Here is an 18,988-nt window from a genome sequence, read left to right as displayed (position 1 = left end):
TACAATTTAAAGATACCAGATTCAGACAAATCCAGAAAATAATCCAGGGCTTCAGGACAATATTAATGGATGAGCTGATGTGGAAAGACCTATCCCCCTTACTCGAAACATTTAGACCTGCTAAATAATACAAAATTTTTTCAAAATGTTAATATTGACGTTTAGCAGGGAAATCCCAAGTGCCAGAAATGAAGAAAAAGAATCGTTCAACAAATGAGCACGCTTACGAGACTAGGTGGGCCTGGAGCAAGAGCTCATGCCAAAGAGCTTCTGGATGTATCCCGAGCGGATGCAAGGGCTGGGGGCAGGAGTTTAACAGGGATGGATAAGGCACTGGAACAGAGCTCTCTGCACAAAGCTGAGCACACAAAGAGCTGCCCTGCCCCCAAATCAAAGATAAAAATTCCAGCCTGGGAAAGAAGCAAGGAAGCTCCATTCCAGGCCCAGAGCGAGATGAATCACCCATAAAAACTGTAAACTCCAGGCCTAAGCAAGCCAGAATTCACTATTTTTATGGTGAAGGAACCCCTCAACTGAGAAATGAACAGGAAAACTAATCCCATTGAAACTCAGGGGGTCCTGGCAGCGGCAAACATACAACCGCCCTGCAAGGACGCAGACAGGCCAGCATGCCTGGGGCTGTGATCCTTGCATGGAAAATCACCTCCGATGAAGAGGAGCTAATGAAACAAACTACCGTGAAGGAATGTCCACAAATGCAACCAACTAAATGATCCGCAGTTCAAGAAACAGAGATAAGAGAATGATTTAAAGTACTGCAAAACTAGGATATTGAAGACATTAAAGGGGAGGAAAGAATAGATACCAAAGCCAGAACAGGATATTGTTAGAAGGAAAAAAGTCAGAAGGCTCTGGAAAAAAAAAAAAAAAGTATAAAAAAATAGAAGTTTGGAAAAGAATCAAACAACAAATAGTGAAATTTAAAACTGAAACTTCAGTATACGGATGAAACAACTGAAGAACAAAATAGTAAACTAGAAGAAATTTCCTATTTATGGAAATTAGCGTTAGAAAATGAAGGGGAGATGAAAAGAGAAAAATGCCTGAAAAATTTCAAGAATAAAGATGTATTCTCAGGCTAAGCAAGCAGACCAGATTCTGAGCAATGTAAATAAAAGTAAATTCAGCCTAGACACACTGAAATGCGTATCATTATAGAATATGAAAAGCACGGGAAAATACTAAAAGCCACCAGAGAGAAGGCAAGCCATTAGACGGACAGCAGACTTCACATCAGCCATAAGATACTCCAGAAGACAACAAAATCGTACCATCAAGGTGGTGAAGGAATACTATGTCCCCTTGGAAGAAATACAGGAAGGGTAAGAAAAAACATAAATGAGGAAGGATGAAATGTGTTATCCCTCTTGTACAAGTTTTTCATGTCTATTTCCATATGTGTGTGTGTGGCGAGAACATTTAAGACCTATTCTCTTAACAATTTCCAAGTATACAAGTATACGTTCCAAGTCATCACCGTGCTGTACATTACATCTCCAGAACACACTCATCTTATAACTGGAAGTCTGTACCTTTTGACCAACCTTTTCCCCATTTCTCCCACCTCCCAGCCCCCAAGCCCCAGCAACCTACCAGTCCACTACTGTGTCTCTGTGAATTTGGCTTTTTTAGATTGCACAAATAAATGTGACGTGACATGTGACATATATTTCTTTTTTTTTTTATGTATTTTTTTAGAAAGAGAAAGCATGAGCAAGCACAGGAGGGGGAAGAAGGAGAGAGAGTTTTTTTTTTTAATTTTATTTATTTATTCATGGGAGACACAGATAGAAAGGCAGAGACACAGGCAGAGGGAGAAGCAGGCTCCATGCAGGCAGCCCGATGCGGGACTCGATCCTGGGACTTCAGGACCACACCCTGGGCCAAAGGCAGGCGCCAAACCGCTGAGCCACCCAGGGATCCCAGGAGAGAGAGTCTTAAGCAGATTCCACACTGAGCCCAATGCGGGATTCAATCCCACCACCCCAAAATCACAACCTGAGTTGAAACCAAGAGTCATACGCTCAAATGACTGCACCACCCAGGCACCCAGAGACATGACATGTATTTTAACAACAAGCTACCTCCAGCAGAAGAAAGTATGTTCAGGACCAAAGATAACATGTTGCATTAAATCCTTCAAATCCTGTATCAGTGAACACCACCTGACTTTCCCCCATGACACTCTTCCTGTTACTCAGAATAGCAATTAAACAGTTCTTTATTGGGACTTCATTAGGATAAAAGCTTCTGCACAGCAAAAGAAAGAGTCAACAAAACCAAAAGACAACCTACAGAATGGGAGAAGATATTTGCAAATGACACACCAGATAAAGGGCTAGTATCCAAAATCTGTAAAGAACTTACCAAACCCAATACCCAAAGAATAAATAATCCAATCAAGAAATGGGCAGAGGACATGAACAGACATTTCTCCAAAGAAGACTTACCAATGGCCAACAGACACATGAAAAAATGCTCAACGTCACTCGGCATCAGGGAAATACAAATCAAAGCCACATTGAGCTACCACTTCACACCGGTCAGAAAGACTAAAATTAAAAAGTCAGGAAATGACAGATGTTGGTGAGGATGTGGAGAAAGGGGAACCCTGTCTTGCACTGTTGGTGGGAATGCAAGCTGGTGCAGCCACTCTGTATGGAGGTTCCTTTAAAAGTTGAAAATAGAGCTACCCTGTGTTTCAGCGATTGCACTACTATTTACCCCAAAGATACAAATGTAGTGATCTGAGGGGTACCTGCACCCCAAAGTTCAGAGCAGCAATGTCCAAAACAGCCAGACTATGGAACGAGCTCAGATGTCGATCAACAGATGAATGAATAAACAAGAAGTGGTGTATATATACACAATGGAATACTCCTCAGCCATCAAAAAACCTGAAATCTTGCATTTGCAATGATGTGGATGGAACTAGAGGATATTATGCTAAAGGAAATAAGTCAACCAGAGAAAGGCAATTATATGATCTCACTCAGATGTGATTTGTGAAACAAAACAGAGAATCATAGGGGAAGAGAGGGAAAATTAAAGCAAGACAAAATCAGAGGGGGAAACAAACTATAAGAGACTCTTAATCACAGGAAACAAACTGAAGGTCCTTGAAGGGGAGTGGGTGGGAGATGGGGTAACTGGGTGATGGACAGTAAGGAGGGCACGTGATGGGATGAGCACTGCGTGTTATATAAGACTGATGAGTCACTGACCTCTACCTCTGAAACCAATAATACATGTTAATTAATTGAATTTAAATTTTAAAAACTTACAATGAGAAAAAAAAAACCAATTCTTTAATCAGATGATTAAATTATGCTACACCTTTTTTCTTATTATGGCAGCCCTGGTACTACTTACCAGGTACTACTCTCAGTTCTGGCATTTCTAGCACATTCTAAGGTAGGAAAGGATGAGTCTAGAATTTTGATCCTTTGGCAGAACTATCTGGAGCAGGAGGAGGGACAAACCTCAGGAAGACCCATGAAGAGCCAGCTCTCTCTTCTCCGAGGTGTCCTGCACAGGTGGTTAAGCCACTCCTCCTGACCCCATCTTCCCAAAACTCCCTGGGGGTCACAGCTGTTTCCACTCCCACGGGGGAGAAAAGCCCAAAGCAAGATGCCACTGGAGCTTGAGAAGAGCGCTGTGACTTCTCTGCACACTAGCTGAAGGAAAAGAACAGACGAGGATCACAGACCATGTGCCCGGAGCCAGGGATGAAAGGCAGGCGAGTGAAGCGGGTCAGGCGTCACACGAGAGAGTGGTGGCAGCAGTGGCGGCCAAGGCTAGGTACAAGCCCAGCTCTGCCAGACGTCCTCCTCATTCTAGAAAACGTGCAAATCCTGGTTCTGCTTCTTCTTCTTCTTCTTTTTTTTTTTTTAAGATTTTATTAATTTATTTTAAAGAAAGAGCGCAAAAAAAAAAAAAAAAAAAAGTAAAGAAAGAGCTCGAGCAGGGGGAGGAGCAGAGAGAAGAAGAAGCAGACTCTACGCTAAGTGGGGCTCCATCTCACGACCTGAGCTGAAATCAAGAGTCCAGATGTTCAACCAACCGAACCGCCCAGGTGCCCCCATCCTGGTTATTCTTGGTCAAATCTTCTAGTTTTTTTTTAAATGTAGGTAACTAATATGCAATGCCATTAAAATTTAGAAAAGCAAACCAAGCACACACAGGCTGGATCGGACCCAGGAAGAGCCACCTTTCGCCGTTCTCCCCAGGAGCAGTGGGGACCTCCGAGACCTGGGACGCCACACCCGCTTGCCACTGCCTGGTCCTGGGGAGATAAACCCCAGCCTGTCTCATTGAGCCGCAGAGGGACCCCCTGACGTGGCACCCAGCTTGGAGGAGAGATTTGCCTAACTTAGCCCTGATGCTTCCTTCGAAACACCCATTATTCACTAGATTTCCTGTCCCGTGGGTCTTTCAGAGTGTCTGTGCTCACTGTGAGGACTGTCACTGTCTACAACCGGGTCTGCCTTCTAGGGCTCAGAGAAGGACTCTGGAAAAGTGGTGGGTGATAGCCTTGAATATTTGGATGCTGAGCTCCCAGAGCCAATCCTTCGTCCTCTCCGGGCTTTCACTCTAGCATATCTCACAGTCATGGTCCTTGGAGAAATGACTGCGGAGACACACCCTGTCCGTCTGGAGACAGGACTCAATCAGAGGGCAGGGGTGAAAAAGCAGCAGACAGGATCACGATTCTTGATGAACTGAAGAAAGTTTTGGCTAAGATGCTGTTACACCAGGTAAGAAGCAAAACTCCAATCATAGGACACTTGGCACCGAGACTCAGCTGAAGGGGCCTTGGAGACAGGACCAGAGTGATAGTGGCACCAGCAGGACCAGTAGCCACCTGTGGCCAGGAGAAAGCGAAACCCAGCAAATGGTGACGCCAGGCCTTTTCACAGTTAAATAACTTAGAATCACTTTTGTCCTTAAGCCTCTTTCTTGTTTTTTTATTTTCTTACCATTGGGTCAGTTCCCAAACGGTAAGGGAAGATCTAGAGGAGCTTCAAGGAGAATATCCAGAGGATCTGGGAAGATTAAGGAGGACATACATGACCACCATAAAAACACCACCGCGTCCCAACCACCCAGCCCAACCCAGGGCTGGATGCTGTTGAGGCTGCTGAAGATGAGCTGAGGAGCTGGACAGGTTTATGGGCTTAGAAACAGTGCTCTTCCTCCCTGGAGGCAGCCAAGTGACCCAGGAATCAAAAATGCCACCATAAAGTGAAAGGGCCGGGATCTGAGTCCCCTGCCAAGGGAAGCAGCTCAACCCTCAACAGATTTTATACAAGCAAGATATAAGCTCTGATGGTGCTGAGCCACCGAGATTGGAGGACTGTGACAGTAGCATGGGCCTAACATCGTCCTTAGGCAAAGCACCTTGAGAATGGGCTTGGTTTGAGGACGGGTCTTACCTTCTAACTGGACTCTGGGAAAGCATCTGTGCTGTTGTGTGATTTTGGATGGGGAAAAGCAAGCACCGTGTCACTGGGAATGCAAACTCTAAAGCAGTTTGTCTGGATTCTTGCCCCAAGGCTGCCCCTTACTAGTTGTGTCATCTCGGATAAGCTGTGTAAAGTGTCGGTTTCCTCATCTGGCAAAGCTCACGGCTACCATAGAGACCTCAAAAGACTGTCATGGGATTCCAATGAGATAATCCATATGGTGCAAGGCATTTCATACAGTGCCTGACACTTGGTAAGAACCTAAGTCTTGGGAACACCTGGGTGGCTCGGCAGTTGAGTATCTGCCTTTGGCTCAGGGCGTGTTTCTGGAGACCCGGGGTCAAGTCCCACGTCGGGCTCCCTGCAGGGAGCCTGCTTCTCCCTCTGCCTGTGTCTCTGCCTTTGTTTCTCATGAATAAATAAATAAAATCTTTAAAAAAAAGAACCTAAGTCTTAGCTGTTTCTTACCTAGTAACTCTCCTGGGGCCTGATATTCCAAAGCCTGACTAACATTGAATGTAGCGATGAGGAAGAAAGAGTTGGAAGTTACCACTCATTGTCACAAACATTTATGGGAACATTTGCAAGACTGGAAAGAAACCAGCCCTATAGAGGTTGCCTTAGGGAAGCTGGAGGCTATGACCCCCCCACACCCCCCAACAAGTACACAATGGTAGAGTCCTGTTCACCAACCCTGCTTCCTCTTCTTCCTGGGCACAGCTAACCTCGTTTCCAGCCTCCTTGTGAGGACTCTGTTGGTTGATAAAACGCAGAAGCCGAAGAGGCAAAGGCCACTAAGTCCTGGCCCCTCAGCTCCTCCTATGAGCCATCATCTGGACGCAATGACCATAAAAACCACATGTGGAAGATGAAGAAGTAGAGGGTGGACAGAGCCTGGGTCCTTGAGCCCCTGCTTGGAAGACAGGTGGCCACTGACCAGGAGCTTCATCTAGATTTAGAGGAACAGGAACTAAACTTCCATCATGACATACTTTTGGATTTGTGTGCTGTGGCAGTTAGATATTCCTGCTCTCTGATAATCTGTCAAATTTTTTTTTTTTTTTATGTCAAATATTTTCTGATTCAAGTACCTGACTTACAGTGGGGGGAAAAAGTCGTACCTTGAAAACACAGGATTTCCATTTCATTTTGTCAAGGTAAGTTTATGTAAATACAAAAACAACCAATAATACGCTTGTCCCCAAGGACCTCGGGTCACCCTACACAAGGGCAAAGTCTACATTGTCCCGCCGCCCGCTCCCTCCCGGAACGTCTGGGCGTTCACTTCCTGACAACATAGTCTTAATGTAGAAAACAGTGCTGAGTGTCAGACAGGCAGGAAAACAAATGAGCTCCGATCATCATAGCTCCCTACAGCCTTGCAACGGCTCATGCCCTCACACGTAGCGGTAGGGGGACAGAACTGGGTCATCACCGATCACACTACACACGAAGTCTGCTCCCGCCCTGCCCCCAAATACGCCTTCCCCTTTCTGTGGGCGACGTTTTCTTGCTACTCCATTCTCCCGCCCTTAAATACCCAACAGAAGGATTCCTGGTCACTCACCCGATGCACGGATTGGTCTGGTACCTTGGCGCTGTGTAGGAGAAAGGGGAGATGTTCTTGTCTACAAAAGACCCAAACCCCAACCGAAAGTTGCTGGTGAGTTTCCCCATCTCCTCAGCGAGTTTGGTACCCAGGTTCCGGATGCTGTCCAAGTCGTCCTTCATGGACAGGGAGAGGTCCATCAGGTAGTACAAGTCCACAGGATAATCCTCCACCTGTCGAACCTGCAGCTGGAAAGTAGTCTTGTCACCTGTGCCAACAGAGAGGCCGTATACAGGAGAGGTCATCCAACTTGCTGGGGGCTGAAGGGATGGATTTCACTTTCAAAGCTAGGCCCCTCTTGCCTTTTTTTTTTTTTTTTTAGTGCCTTTTGGCAGAGGTATTTTTTCTGGGAAGTACAGTAATGGAAGGGAACATGGTGCTGAGGGGGACGTTATAGGTTCTCCTTCCAAATACTTAGCTCAGGTTTTTAAGGGGACTCTTTAACAACTCGTCTCCCCAGTAGTATTCTGATGGGAGTGTGACCAGGAGGAGACTGGAGGGGGGGGGGGAATGAAATAGAAAAGAGGGAATAAACAAAAGGAGATATGTGCATGAGTAAGAACTGAGGTGGGAAGAAAGAGGACCAAGGCGGTGAGACACACAGTTACTTAAAATACCCCTTAAAAGGGCAAAAATATTTATGCTTCTGGACACCTGGGTGACTCAGCGGTTGAGCGTCTGCCTTTGGCTCAGGGTGTGACCCTGGGGTCCCGGGATCAAGTCCTGCGTCAGGCTCCCTGTGCAAAGCCTGCTTCTCCCTCTGCCTGTGTCTCTGCCTCTCTCTGTGTGTCTCTCACAAATAAATAAAATCTTAAAAAAAAAAAAATGTATGCTTCTGCCACATTTTTTTTTCTTTTTTCACATTTTCTATTCTATTTCACCCTTTTCTATTTCCCTAGCCACTTATGGACAATAGTACTTAGTTCTTGGGCATCCGTGACATTTTGGGATAGCAGAGATATGAATCATTATCATCAGAAGGTATATGTATAAATACAGGAAGACAGATTCCAAATGTTAGCACCATCAACATGAAGGGGGAAAAAAGAAAGAAAGAAAAAAAGAAACGCTACGGGGTTTGTCTACCAGCTACAAGAAGAGAAAATAAAAAAAAAAAAAAGAGAGAGAGAAAATAACTTTTGGTTCCACAGGAACAGGGCAGAGGAGAAGGAGGAATGAATTCAGAGGGAAATAAATGAAAAGTCGGTGCCTGGGAGGCGTGGCCTTGCAGGGTCACCTCCCAGGGTTTACAGAAAGGCCCAAGTCAGCACAACAACCAGAGGACTCATGCCAGGATGATGATCCTAAATTATTTCATAAGCTCTAAAAACACATCATTTGGAACCAACTTCAAGAAGCAATCATACCAGGCAATTTTATCTGCCGTTGGGCTTGTTCATTTTTCAGAGGCACCAACACGCCCTTAAACTCTCTCTGCCGAGAAGCTGCACCCACATTTGAAATCCGGACACACGCGTTGGGTGTTCAGAGGTGCCACGGTGAAGCTGGCTCCCCTAGCTGGGTCCTCACGGGGTCTGCTGGCGGCCACCCCCCAGGGAAGCGAACCTGTCCTCCAGTGGACAGCCGGACAGCCGGCGGGCTGAAGCCTTCCTGAACCTGCGGGGGAGGGAGCCCAACCACAGGGGCCCCCTGCCCTCCTCCCACCCCACAGAGGCCTGTTGCATTGACGGGACCACGGAGACCCCAATGATCAAAGGGCCTCAGTTCAGGTTCCACCTCTGGAGGTGACCCCGGGAGCATCCTGAGCCCGGGTACCCCGCAGCTGATGAAGGCCACAGGCGCTCCCGGCTGCCCCAACCAAGGCAAATTATTATGATTATTTGCTGCCTGAGTGACAGCCCGAGCCGCTTCCCCAGACTTGTCTCGGCTGCTCCCTCCCTCCCGGACACCGCCGCGGGGCGGTCCCTGCGGCCCCTGCGCATAGGAGCCGGCTTTTAAAAACCATCAGAACCTGACTCAAGCACAGGAATGTTGGAGCTTTCTTCCAGAAGGAATTCTGGACTGCCGCGAGGTCGGCCTCTGGCTCCCATCAGGCGGACGGAGCGGTCGGGCGCTGCGCCCCTCCCAGGCCTGGATGACACATCGGGCGGGCGGGGGAAGGGCAGGAGGGAGGAGAGGCGGGCCCAGGCCCCAGGGGGTGCAGCCTGCAATCCCCCCCCCCCTGTCCAACCTCTGACCTCTTCGCGGGGTCGCCTGTGCCCTTCCCCCCAAGTTCCCGACTACATCTTCTTTAATGCAGACCCACTTCTGCCTTTTTGTGGTAGAAGCATCTGGGCGCTTCAGGACCAGGCCAGGGCTTGCATCTGGAGAGGGATCTGAGGGAGGGAAGAGGCTGCGAGGCTTGGAGAAGGACAGCTGGGCTGGAACTCTGGTCACCAAGAACTGGGGAGACCTCGGGCTCCTCTAAACTTGCTATTCACGCTCCGGATCCGGGAAATGGGAGGATGTTCACTACTACGGGGATCAAAGGAGACAATGTCTGCTAACACCTTTACAGGAGGAGAAAAGCTTCCACCTGAGTGCCTCCAAAAGTCTGTTGTTGTTTTATTTAAAGATTTTTTTATTTATTCATGAGACACACACACACACACAGAGACAGAGAGAAAGAGGCAACGACACAGGCAGACGGAGAAGCAGGCTCCACGCAGGGAGCCCAACGCTGGACTCGATCCCAGGTCTCCAGGATCACGCCCTGGGCTGAAGGCGGCGTTAAACCACTGAGCCACCCGGGCTGCCCCCAAAAGTCAGTTATTAGAGCAATTTCCTGTAGGGATAAAAAGGGAGACAGAAAATTCTGCCGGAAACTTGTGTGTGAATGGCTACAGCCTTGGGCATTAAATGTAACTCCACATTTTCCAGACGTGAGGGCAAAAAGGGAAACAAGGTGTGACACACAAGTTTGTATGTGCTCAGCAGGCTTCTACTCTCAAGTGAGAAAGGTCCTGGCATCAAATTCTAAGAGAAATTGGTTACTGAAAAAGCACACATACCCCTCCCCGTTTGGGGGCTGCAAACGCAAAAAAAGAAGTATTTTGGGTTTTTTTTTTTTTTTTAAGATTTTATTCATTCATGAGAGACAGAGAGAGACACAGGCAGAGGGAGAAGCAGGCTCCACGCAGGGAGCCCAATGCAGGACTCGATCCTGGGTCTCCAGGACCACGCCCTAGGCCAAAGGCAGGTGCTCACCCGCTGAGCCACCCAGGGATTCCCAAAAAAAGAAGTATTTCTCCCAGTTTTCCAAAAAGGGAAGGGTGTAAGAAAGAGGGTAATATCATTTGCATTCAGAATGAGGGGTCAGTTCACCGTGACCTCAATTATATCTGATTTTATTTTTTAAAATATCTTATTAACACAAATTTAAAAAAGATTGTATTTATTTATCCATGAGAGACACAGAGAGAGAGGCAGAGACACAGGCAGAGGGAGAAGCAGGCTCCATGCAGGGAGCCCAATGCGGGACTCGATACTGGGACCCTGGGATCATGCCCTGAGCCAAAGGCAGATGCTCAACCACTGCGCCACCCAGTCACCCAAGCGTCCCAACTTCTTGTGTTTTTAAGACTGATTTTTGTTCAAGTGTTCAGACACAGCAGTATTCCATCCACTAAAGACTCTTGCCACCCTTCAATAAATAGAAGTAGTTTCTGATTCCTCAGAATTACCCTTCTGTGCCGAAAATTAACAGAAAGAAGGGACATGTTAAAATCAGCTACATTACAAACAGGACCTCCGCTGAGCGAGGAATTAGGGTCCAGGTGCACACCTTCTGACTGTCATCTAGCTCTTCTGTTTACTGTAGCAGAAGGTAAATCAGTATCCCAGAATTAAATCCAGACCTAGAACCAAAGAATTGGCTCCCTGGCCTAGGACAAGGCTGGTGTGCCATAACGCACCCTACTCCTTACTCCAGAATTCAGACTCTTGACAGATGGAACCAAGGAAGGAACCGTGGGAAGACATGGTTGACCTCCACCAGTGTCTGCCCCCAAGCATTAGGCCTTGGCATTCCTAGTTTCCTTGAAAATAACCCTGTCTTGGGGCAGCCCCAGTGGCCCAGCAGTTTAGGGTCGCCTTCAGCCCAGGGTGTGATCCTGGAGACCCGGGATCGAGTCCCACATCAGACTCCTAGCATGGAGCCTGCTTCTCCCTCTGCCTGTGTCTCTGCCTCTCTCTCTCTCTCTCTCTATCTCTCATGAATAAATAAATAAAATCTTTAAGAAAAAAGAAAAGAACCCTGTCTTACTCCATTTGGGCTATTCTAACGAGTACCACAGACTGCGTGGGACTTTTAAGCAATAGAAATGCCTCTCGCACAGTCCTGAAGGCTCCAAGTAAGTCTAAGATCAAGATCCGGGTGTTATTCTGTATGTTGGTAAATTGAACACCAATAAAAGATTAATTTATTAAAAAAAAAAAAAGATCAAGATCCATGGTTGATTTCTGGTAAGAACCCTCTTCTGGGTTGTAGACTGCCAGCTTCTTGCTGTGTCCTCACACAGCAGGAGGGACAAGGGAGCCCTCTGGGGTTTTTTTTTTTAATTCATAGCACTAATCCATTCATGAGGGCTCTACCCTCATGACCTCATCACCTCCCAAAGACCCCACACCACCTGATACCATCACACTGGAGGTTAGGATTTCACTTTACACATGTTGGGGGGAAGGCACAAGCATCCTATGCATAGCCAACCTCTTCTCCATCCACCATCAAGTCTTTCTTAGACTTCTTAATAAGGTATGTGCTTCTTATCAGTCTGGGTGGCAGACGCAATACCTAAGTCAGGTAACTGGCTTTCTCCAAAGTAGAAGCTTGGAGGAGAAGGGGGAAAAAAGCAGCACAGGCAAAGGCTGGCAGGAAACCCATCTCAAAAGTAACCAATCACCTAGGTTAGTTAATAGCGCTGTACCAATGTCAACTGCCTGGTTTCAATAATGTACTTTGGTTATATGACATTATCAGCGAAAGCTGGGAAGGGTATATAAGAACACTATGAGGACGCCTGGGTGGCTCAGCAGTTGAGCATCTGCCTTTGGCTCAGGGCATGATGCCAGGGTCCTGGGATCGAGTCCCGCATCAGGCTCCCCTGGGGGAGCCTGCTTCTCTCCCTCTGCCTGTGTCTCTGTCTCTCCCTCTGTGTCTCTCATGAATAAATAAATAAATCTTTAAAAACAAAAACAAAAACAGAACACTATTACCTTTGCAACTTCTTGTGAGCCTACAATTATTTCAAAATAAAACGCTTTAATATGAAAAAAAAAAAAAAAAACAACTACCCAATGGGCTCAAGGAAAATTAATGACAAGTAAACCTTTTAACTGCCCCCAGTGTTTCAGAACCACCACTAGCCTTTTATTTACCGTTTCAATAAGCTTTATTCTAAAGTTTATATCTTTTGTTGAGAATTTTTTTAGATTGTTTTCCTGACATACAGTTTCCAGGATTGGAAACAAAATGGAAAACATGATCCTGTGTTTACACAAAATCCTACTTAGAGTTTGGCAGTTCCTCAAAAAGTTAAACATAGAATTACCATATGACCCAGCAATTCTACTCCTACTAGTTATATACTCAAGATTATTGAAAACACATGTCCACACAAAAACTTGTGCATGAATGTTCCCAGTAGCATTAGTCATGATTGCCCCAAAGTGAAAACAGCCCCAATACTCATCAGCAAAAATGTGGCATGTCTGTACATATACAAAGGAATATTATTTGGTCATAAAAAGGAAGGAAGTCTTGATAAATGCTACAACATCAATGAATCCTGAAGATATTTTGCAAAGTAAAAGAAGCCAGACATAAAAAGCCACATACCTTTGATTTATATAAAATGTCGAGAATAAGCACAACCACACAAATAGAAAGTAGATTAGTGGTTGCCTAAGGTGGAATGTGGCCAGGAGGGAAAAGATAAGGAGTGACTGTTAATGCATACCAGGTTTCTTTTTGAGGTGAGGAAAAGGTTCTGGAATGAGACAATGGTGATGGTTGCACAATGCTGCAAATATACTACAAACCACTGAATTATGTACTTTAAAATGATGACTTGGGGCGCCTGGCTGGCTCAGTCAGAAGAGCATGTAACTCGATTTCAGGGTAATGAGTTTGAGCCCTACATTGGGTGTAGAGATCACTAAAAAAAAATAACTTTAAAAAATTTAAAAATAAAAAAAAAATTTTTTTTAATTTAAAAATAAGATCTTAAAAAATAAAATAAATAAATAAATAAATAAATAAATAAATAAATAAATAAATAAAATAAACATAAAATGGTTGATTTCTATGGCATGTGAATCACATCTTAATTAAATTTAAAAAAAAGAAAGAAAGCAAAAATAAAAAGATCCACAGAGAGGAAAAGTTTTCTTTTTTCTTTTTTCCCCTAGGCTTACCTGGAACAGTAACTTTGCTTTCCTGAAGTATCACTCATAGTACGCTAAGGCTTGTCTTTGATTAGTCTAGTCTAAGGCTGGCGAAGTGTTACATTTCACTCAACAAATATGTATTATGAATGTATTATGAGGTATAGGGGAGCAGGGCAAGGGAGGAGACCAAAAAAAAAAAGCATTTCTAAAAATAAAAAATGGAAAAACCCACCACTAGACCTGAAAGCCTTCTGCAGAGTCAGGGGGGTGATTACCTTGAGGTTAACTACGCACTTGGTAAATTGAATGTTGCTAACTGCAACATAAAATCCTCTTCTTCCCCCAAATAAATAAATAGCTGGGGTTTGCCTCTTTAAAAACAATTAAAATTCTTAAGGTTTTAAGAGGCTTCATTGGCTTCAGGCGTTTCTATATTTGAGAAACATATTTGCAAGGTTCTAGACCTTTCGGAATTCATATTTTCATCAGATCTCCTCCAAGTGCTCATATCTACAGACAAACATACTCACAGCTTAGGTGTATTTGAACTGGGCAGCCAACCCCTCCATCACCTTGACCTCCCAGAAATGGGCTCTCCATCAGCACGCCTTCCACACAACCAGAGAGCTCACACACACCACCCATGTCATGATTTTGTATAAAAATAGGATCATGCTTTCCATTTTATTTCCAATATCAGAAACTGTGTCATAATGCTTACCAGGACATGTGACTATGCCCTGACTTATAAAATTAGCAACCTCAACTAATTCCAGCACTAATCTCTGGCAATCCAGTGTCTGTGCCTCTCTGTCCAGCAGAGCCACTAACACCCTTTTTTAGTTTCTTATTTCCAAGACAATTCAATAAGCAAAATAAAACATTGCTTTTTTCTTTTTTTTTAAGATTTATTTATTTATTTATGATAGACCTAGAGAGAGAGAGAGGCAGAGACACAGGAGGAGGGAGAAGCAGGCTCCATGCCAGGAGCCCGACGTGGGACTCGATCCCGGGACTCCAGGATCACGCCCCAGGCCAAAGGCAGGCGCTAAACCGCTGAGCCACCCAGGGATCCCTAAAACATGGCTTATATATGTGATGACTCAGAGCACAACCACAAGCATATCAAAATAAGACTGATTTCTTTAAAAAAAAAAAAAAAAAGACTGATTTCTTTCTTCCTTAATTGAGCTTATATTGAGCTTTATGCATAAATCAGTATTGTGCATAAATGCAATGCCAAGAAAACTTTGCCCAAGGAGGCTACCTTCACTTGAATCACTTCTTTAACTCCTCGCTGGGGGCTATTTAAAAAGCCAGGTGGCAAATCAAATCAAAGAACGGCCTCAGAGTCATACCTTCATTGTGATTTTAGGTAGAATTAAAATTGTTTAAAAAAAAAACAAAACTGTGGCATCTCTGGCTTTGTGTGACCTTCAACTCTTTCCTAAACTAACTCTACCCTAAAGAATAAGGATTTGCCACCATGAAGGTATATATTTCTTAGAGAGAAAACCAGAGGCTCTGAGAACAATTCTAAATGAGGAGTTCCAAAAGTATTAGTTAAAAACCTCCTCTGATGATGACCTGAAACTATAAACTTGATTGACAAACTTGCTTTTCTGATGAAGATGGACAAGGATTTTGGTCTTTGTTAATTATTAAGTGACATCAGCGCATGATTATAAATACATCTTAAGTATGTGAAAATTATGAATATGAGAATAGAGACAGAGTCTAGTAGAAATGAAAAATAATATTGCATTAAAGTGGATGAAAGGCGCCGGGGTAGCTCAGGTGACCCCTTCAACTGGGGTCATGACCCCAGGGTCCCGGGATCAAGTCCCGCATCAGGCTTCCTGGAGGTGGGTGGGGAGCTTCTCCCTCTCCCTCTGCCTGTTACTCCCCTGCTTGTACCCTCTCTCTCTGTCAAATAAATAAATAAAAATCTCTTGCTTGTGGCCTCTCTCTCTGTCAAATAAATAAATAAAATCTTTTTTTAAAAAGTGGATGATTTCTGAAGAATTTCCTTTAAGTTACTGTTTTACTGTGATTAACTAAGACAGAAGATACATCATTCACATTAATTGATAGCTACTCTTATCCCACACAATGTTCAAATAATCTTAACATTCTGCACAACTCCTACATCCCCTTCTCCGTCACAGCCCTGACCCTGAGCCTGTCTTCACGTATGGAGAGGAGTTACCTCGACCCAGAGGACACCACCACCTAGCTGCCCACACAGAGGCTCAGCTGACTCTTCCCTACTCAGGCACAGGCCTTTGCAAGGGCTCCCTTCCTTCCTTCTCTCTCTCAGCGTGGTATCTCACCAAACAAAAAGGCTAAGTGTCCCTTAATCCCCACATTAATCCCCAGCAACCTAGTAGCTTGTGCCTCTCTCTCTAGCAGAGCTGCGTACATCCTCCTTTCATTTCTTATTCCCAAAACAACTCAATAGGCAGATTAAACATTTTTAAATATACGATGACACCAACAACCAGCATCACTAAGTGCTTGTGATGGTGGCACGGAGCTAAATCCATCTCTGAGACACGGAGAATCGCTATTCAAACCTAGACCTAGCTGACTCCAGAATCTGCATCTTTGGCTGCTACTCTTTGTAAAGAACGGAAATTTTGACTTTTTAAAGTGTTATTTATACAAAAAGGCTCATTTAAGCCTCTGAACATGGCTGTGAGGAATGAAGGTGACAAAGACCTGGAGAGCTAAAGAGTGGGGTAGCCTGCTTGGGTCCTGCAAGCTCAGCCCGGAGTTAGAGCTGGAACCCAGGATGGCTAGCCACATCCATGATCCTGCCACCGGCTCCAAGTGGCCCTGAAGTCTAAAGCAAACCATCTGGAAGCAGTGATTGCCAATGGTTTCTTAGGCAATGAGATAGAATAAAAGGCTAAAAAAATCAAAGGAATTTGAAAATAAGCTACCTTCTCTCAAAATGTGATATTTTCTAATTTGAACCTATGCATATCCACTTTTTGACAACACAACAAATGTAGAATCTAAATGTAGAATTCTAAATCTAAATGTAAATGTAGAATATTATATTTAAAAAAGGGATGAACTAGAAAAAAACATGAGTTTTCTAGACACAAAGACCTGGGACTGAATCGGAGTAACCATTTCTAACTGGTAGACCTTGAGCCGGTCGCTCCTCATGTGGACGATCGTATTAGCTACCTTAGAGTAGGCTAGGTATTTAGGACACAGTAGGTACACAAAATCTGTTTCCTCATATCACAATCCATCCTAGGGCTTGCAGAGGTCCTAGGGTCATAGAACAAAATACCTCTACTCTAAAAGTTTGTCCCTTCAGCATGCCATGGACTCAAATGGAATTTGCTGACACGAAAAACTACATTTTCCTGAAAGCAGCACTTTCCTGAGAAACTTGTATTAACTAGGGAGTAAACCTACCAGTATCCTCCCATAAACTGCAATCACATTATTTATAATAGCCATAAAGTGGAAACACCGATGGATGAATGGACATTCAAAATGCAGTATAATATCCAGTATAAGGCTGGATTAAACAATGAAGTTTAATCCAGCCTTAAAAAGGAAGCAAATTCTGACATATGCTACAACGTGAATGAACCCTGAAGACATGCTCTGAGTAAAATAAGCCTGACACAAAAGTAAAAGTACTGTATGGGTTCACGTATATGGGGCATGGAGAGTAGTCGAACTCCTCAAGCCAGAAAGAATAGTGGCTGCCAGAGTGAAGGTGGGAGTGGAATCAAGAACTAGCGTCTAGGAACACCCGGATGGTTCAGTTGGTTAAGCCTAGGACTCTTGACTTCAGCCCAGGTCCTGATCTCAGGGTCATGGGGTTCCTATTCAGCAGGGAGTCTGCTTCTCTCCCTCTCTTTCCCTCTGCCCCTCCTCTCTGCTCTGGAGAGCACATGTGCACACACACTCTCTCAAGTAAATAAATAAATCTTTAAAGAAAAAAAATAAAAGAATGTGTGTTTAATAGGCACAGAGTTTCGGGCTGAGATAATGAAAAAGTTTTGGAGAGGGATGGTGGTGATAGACATGGTGAATGTATCTCATGCTGCTGAACTACATACTTTAAAATGGTTAAAACTGGGACGCCTGCGTGGCTCAGTGGTTGAGCGTCTGCCTTCGGCTAAGGGCATGATCCCAGAGTCCCAGGATCGAGTCCCACATCAGGCTTCCTGCATGGATCCTGCTTCTCCTCCCTCTAACTATGTCTCTGCCTCTCTCTGTATCTTATGAATAAATAAATAAAATCTTAAAAAAAAATTAAAAAATAAAATAAAATAAAATGATTAAAATGCTAAATTTTATGTTACATATATTTTACCTTGATTAAACAAATAGCAAAGATACCTATCTGTCCACGGGAGCCTTGTACTCTGCCTCCTGGGGCCTGGGCCAAGCTCTGCCATTTCCCTGCACTGGCTCACCTTGGCATGACCAACGCGTCCCATCCCCAGGGCACTTACCCGGCCGCAGGTTCAGGGCGATCTTCTGTGGTGTCATCTGAATGACGTCTGAGCTGGCGGGACTGGAGCCCTTGCTGCTGAGAGGCAGGCTCCGCAGGACCTGGGTGCTGCTGGCCGGGCTCTCAAACTCGTCTCCGCAGCCGTTTTTGACCAGGTTTGCCTTCAAGTCACACCGAGAGGTGACGGAGCGCAGGCTGCCAAAGTCCTAGGTGCAGAAACACAGGCAGAGAGCAGAAAAGTGCTCAGGGTGTCTTCCCAGATGTGAGGTGTCACGTTGTAGGCGCATCAGCATCTGGTGCACCTGCCACATTCCGCACTCCATTTTCATCATCCAAATGTGGGGAGTGACTAACACTGACCCCAAATGCCTCACCAAGGATTACAAGGGTTAATTAAGGTGTTGGGCCTGAAAGTACTTTGTAAACTGTAAATGCAGAATAAAAATGTTTGGTTTTGGGATGCCCGGGTGGCTCAGTGGTTAGGCATCCGCCTTTGGCCCAGGGCCTGATCCTGGAGTCCCCGGATTGAGTCCCACGTTGGGCTCCCTGCATGGAGCCTGCTTCTTCCTCTGCCTGTGTCTCTGCCTCTCTCTCTGTCTCTCTCATGAAAAAATAAATAAAATCTTAAAAAAAAAAAAAAAAAAAGTTTGGTTTCAGCTGTTACTCCAACGATCAAAATTCTCCTAAAGGAAAATGGGCCTGTCTCTGCACGATTAGCTGGAAGAGAGTAACTGAAATGGTCAGTGGCACAACTAAAAATGTTTTAAAGATACCATATAAGTGGACAAGTACTTATCATTCACTTAGGCAATCAAGAGTTAACCTCTGAGGCGTCCACTCATCCACCCTGCAGGCACTGCCCATTACACAACCATTCTGGAAGACAACGTGGCAATAAACATTGTGCCCTTTGATCCAGTGGTCCACTCCCAGGAATTTATCCCAAGAAGTCAATCAAAAAAAAAGGGGAAACTCCATTAGAAGATATATACTGCAATGTTATTTAGAATAGCA

General features: G+C 44.8%; 1 protein-coding gene across 1 annotated transcript in view; it reads right to left on the bottom strand.

Annotated features, from left to right (window-relative positions):
* ITGB5 (integrin subunit beta 5) overlaps nt 1-18,988 on the bottom strand; it is a 113,196-nt gene that overhangs the window by 77,949 nt on the left and 16,259 nt on the right. The window contains exons 3-4 of the mRNA XM_077884139.1: nt 17,976-18,180; nt 7,054-7,303 (exon numbers count right to left, since the gene is read on the bottom strand). Coding sequence (XP_077740265.1) covers nt 7,054-7,303; nt 17,976-18,180 — 455 coding nt within the window. The remainder of the gene's footprint in view (nt 1-7,053; nt 7,304-17,975; nt 18,181-18,988) is intronic.

Source organism: Canis aureus, chromosome 35 (genome assembly GCF_053574225.1).
Source record: "Canis aureus isolate CA01 chromosome 35, VMU_Caureus_v.1.0, whole genome shotgun sequence".
Classification (NCBI taxonomy): Eukaryota; Metazoa; Chordata; class Mammalia; order Carnivora; family Canidae; genus Canis; species Canis aureus.
Note: the sequence above shows the minus strand (reverse complement) of the source record. Positions and strands in the feature narration are given on the sequence as shown.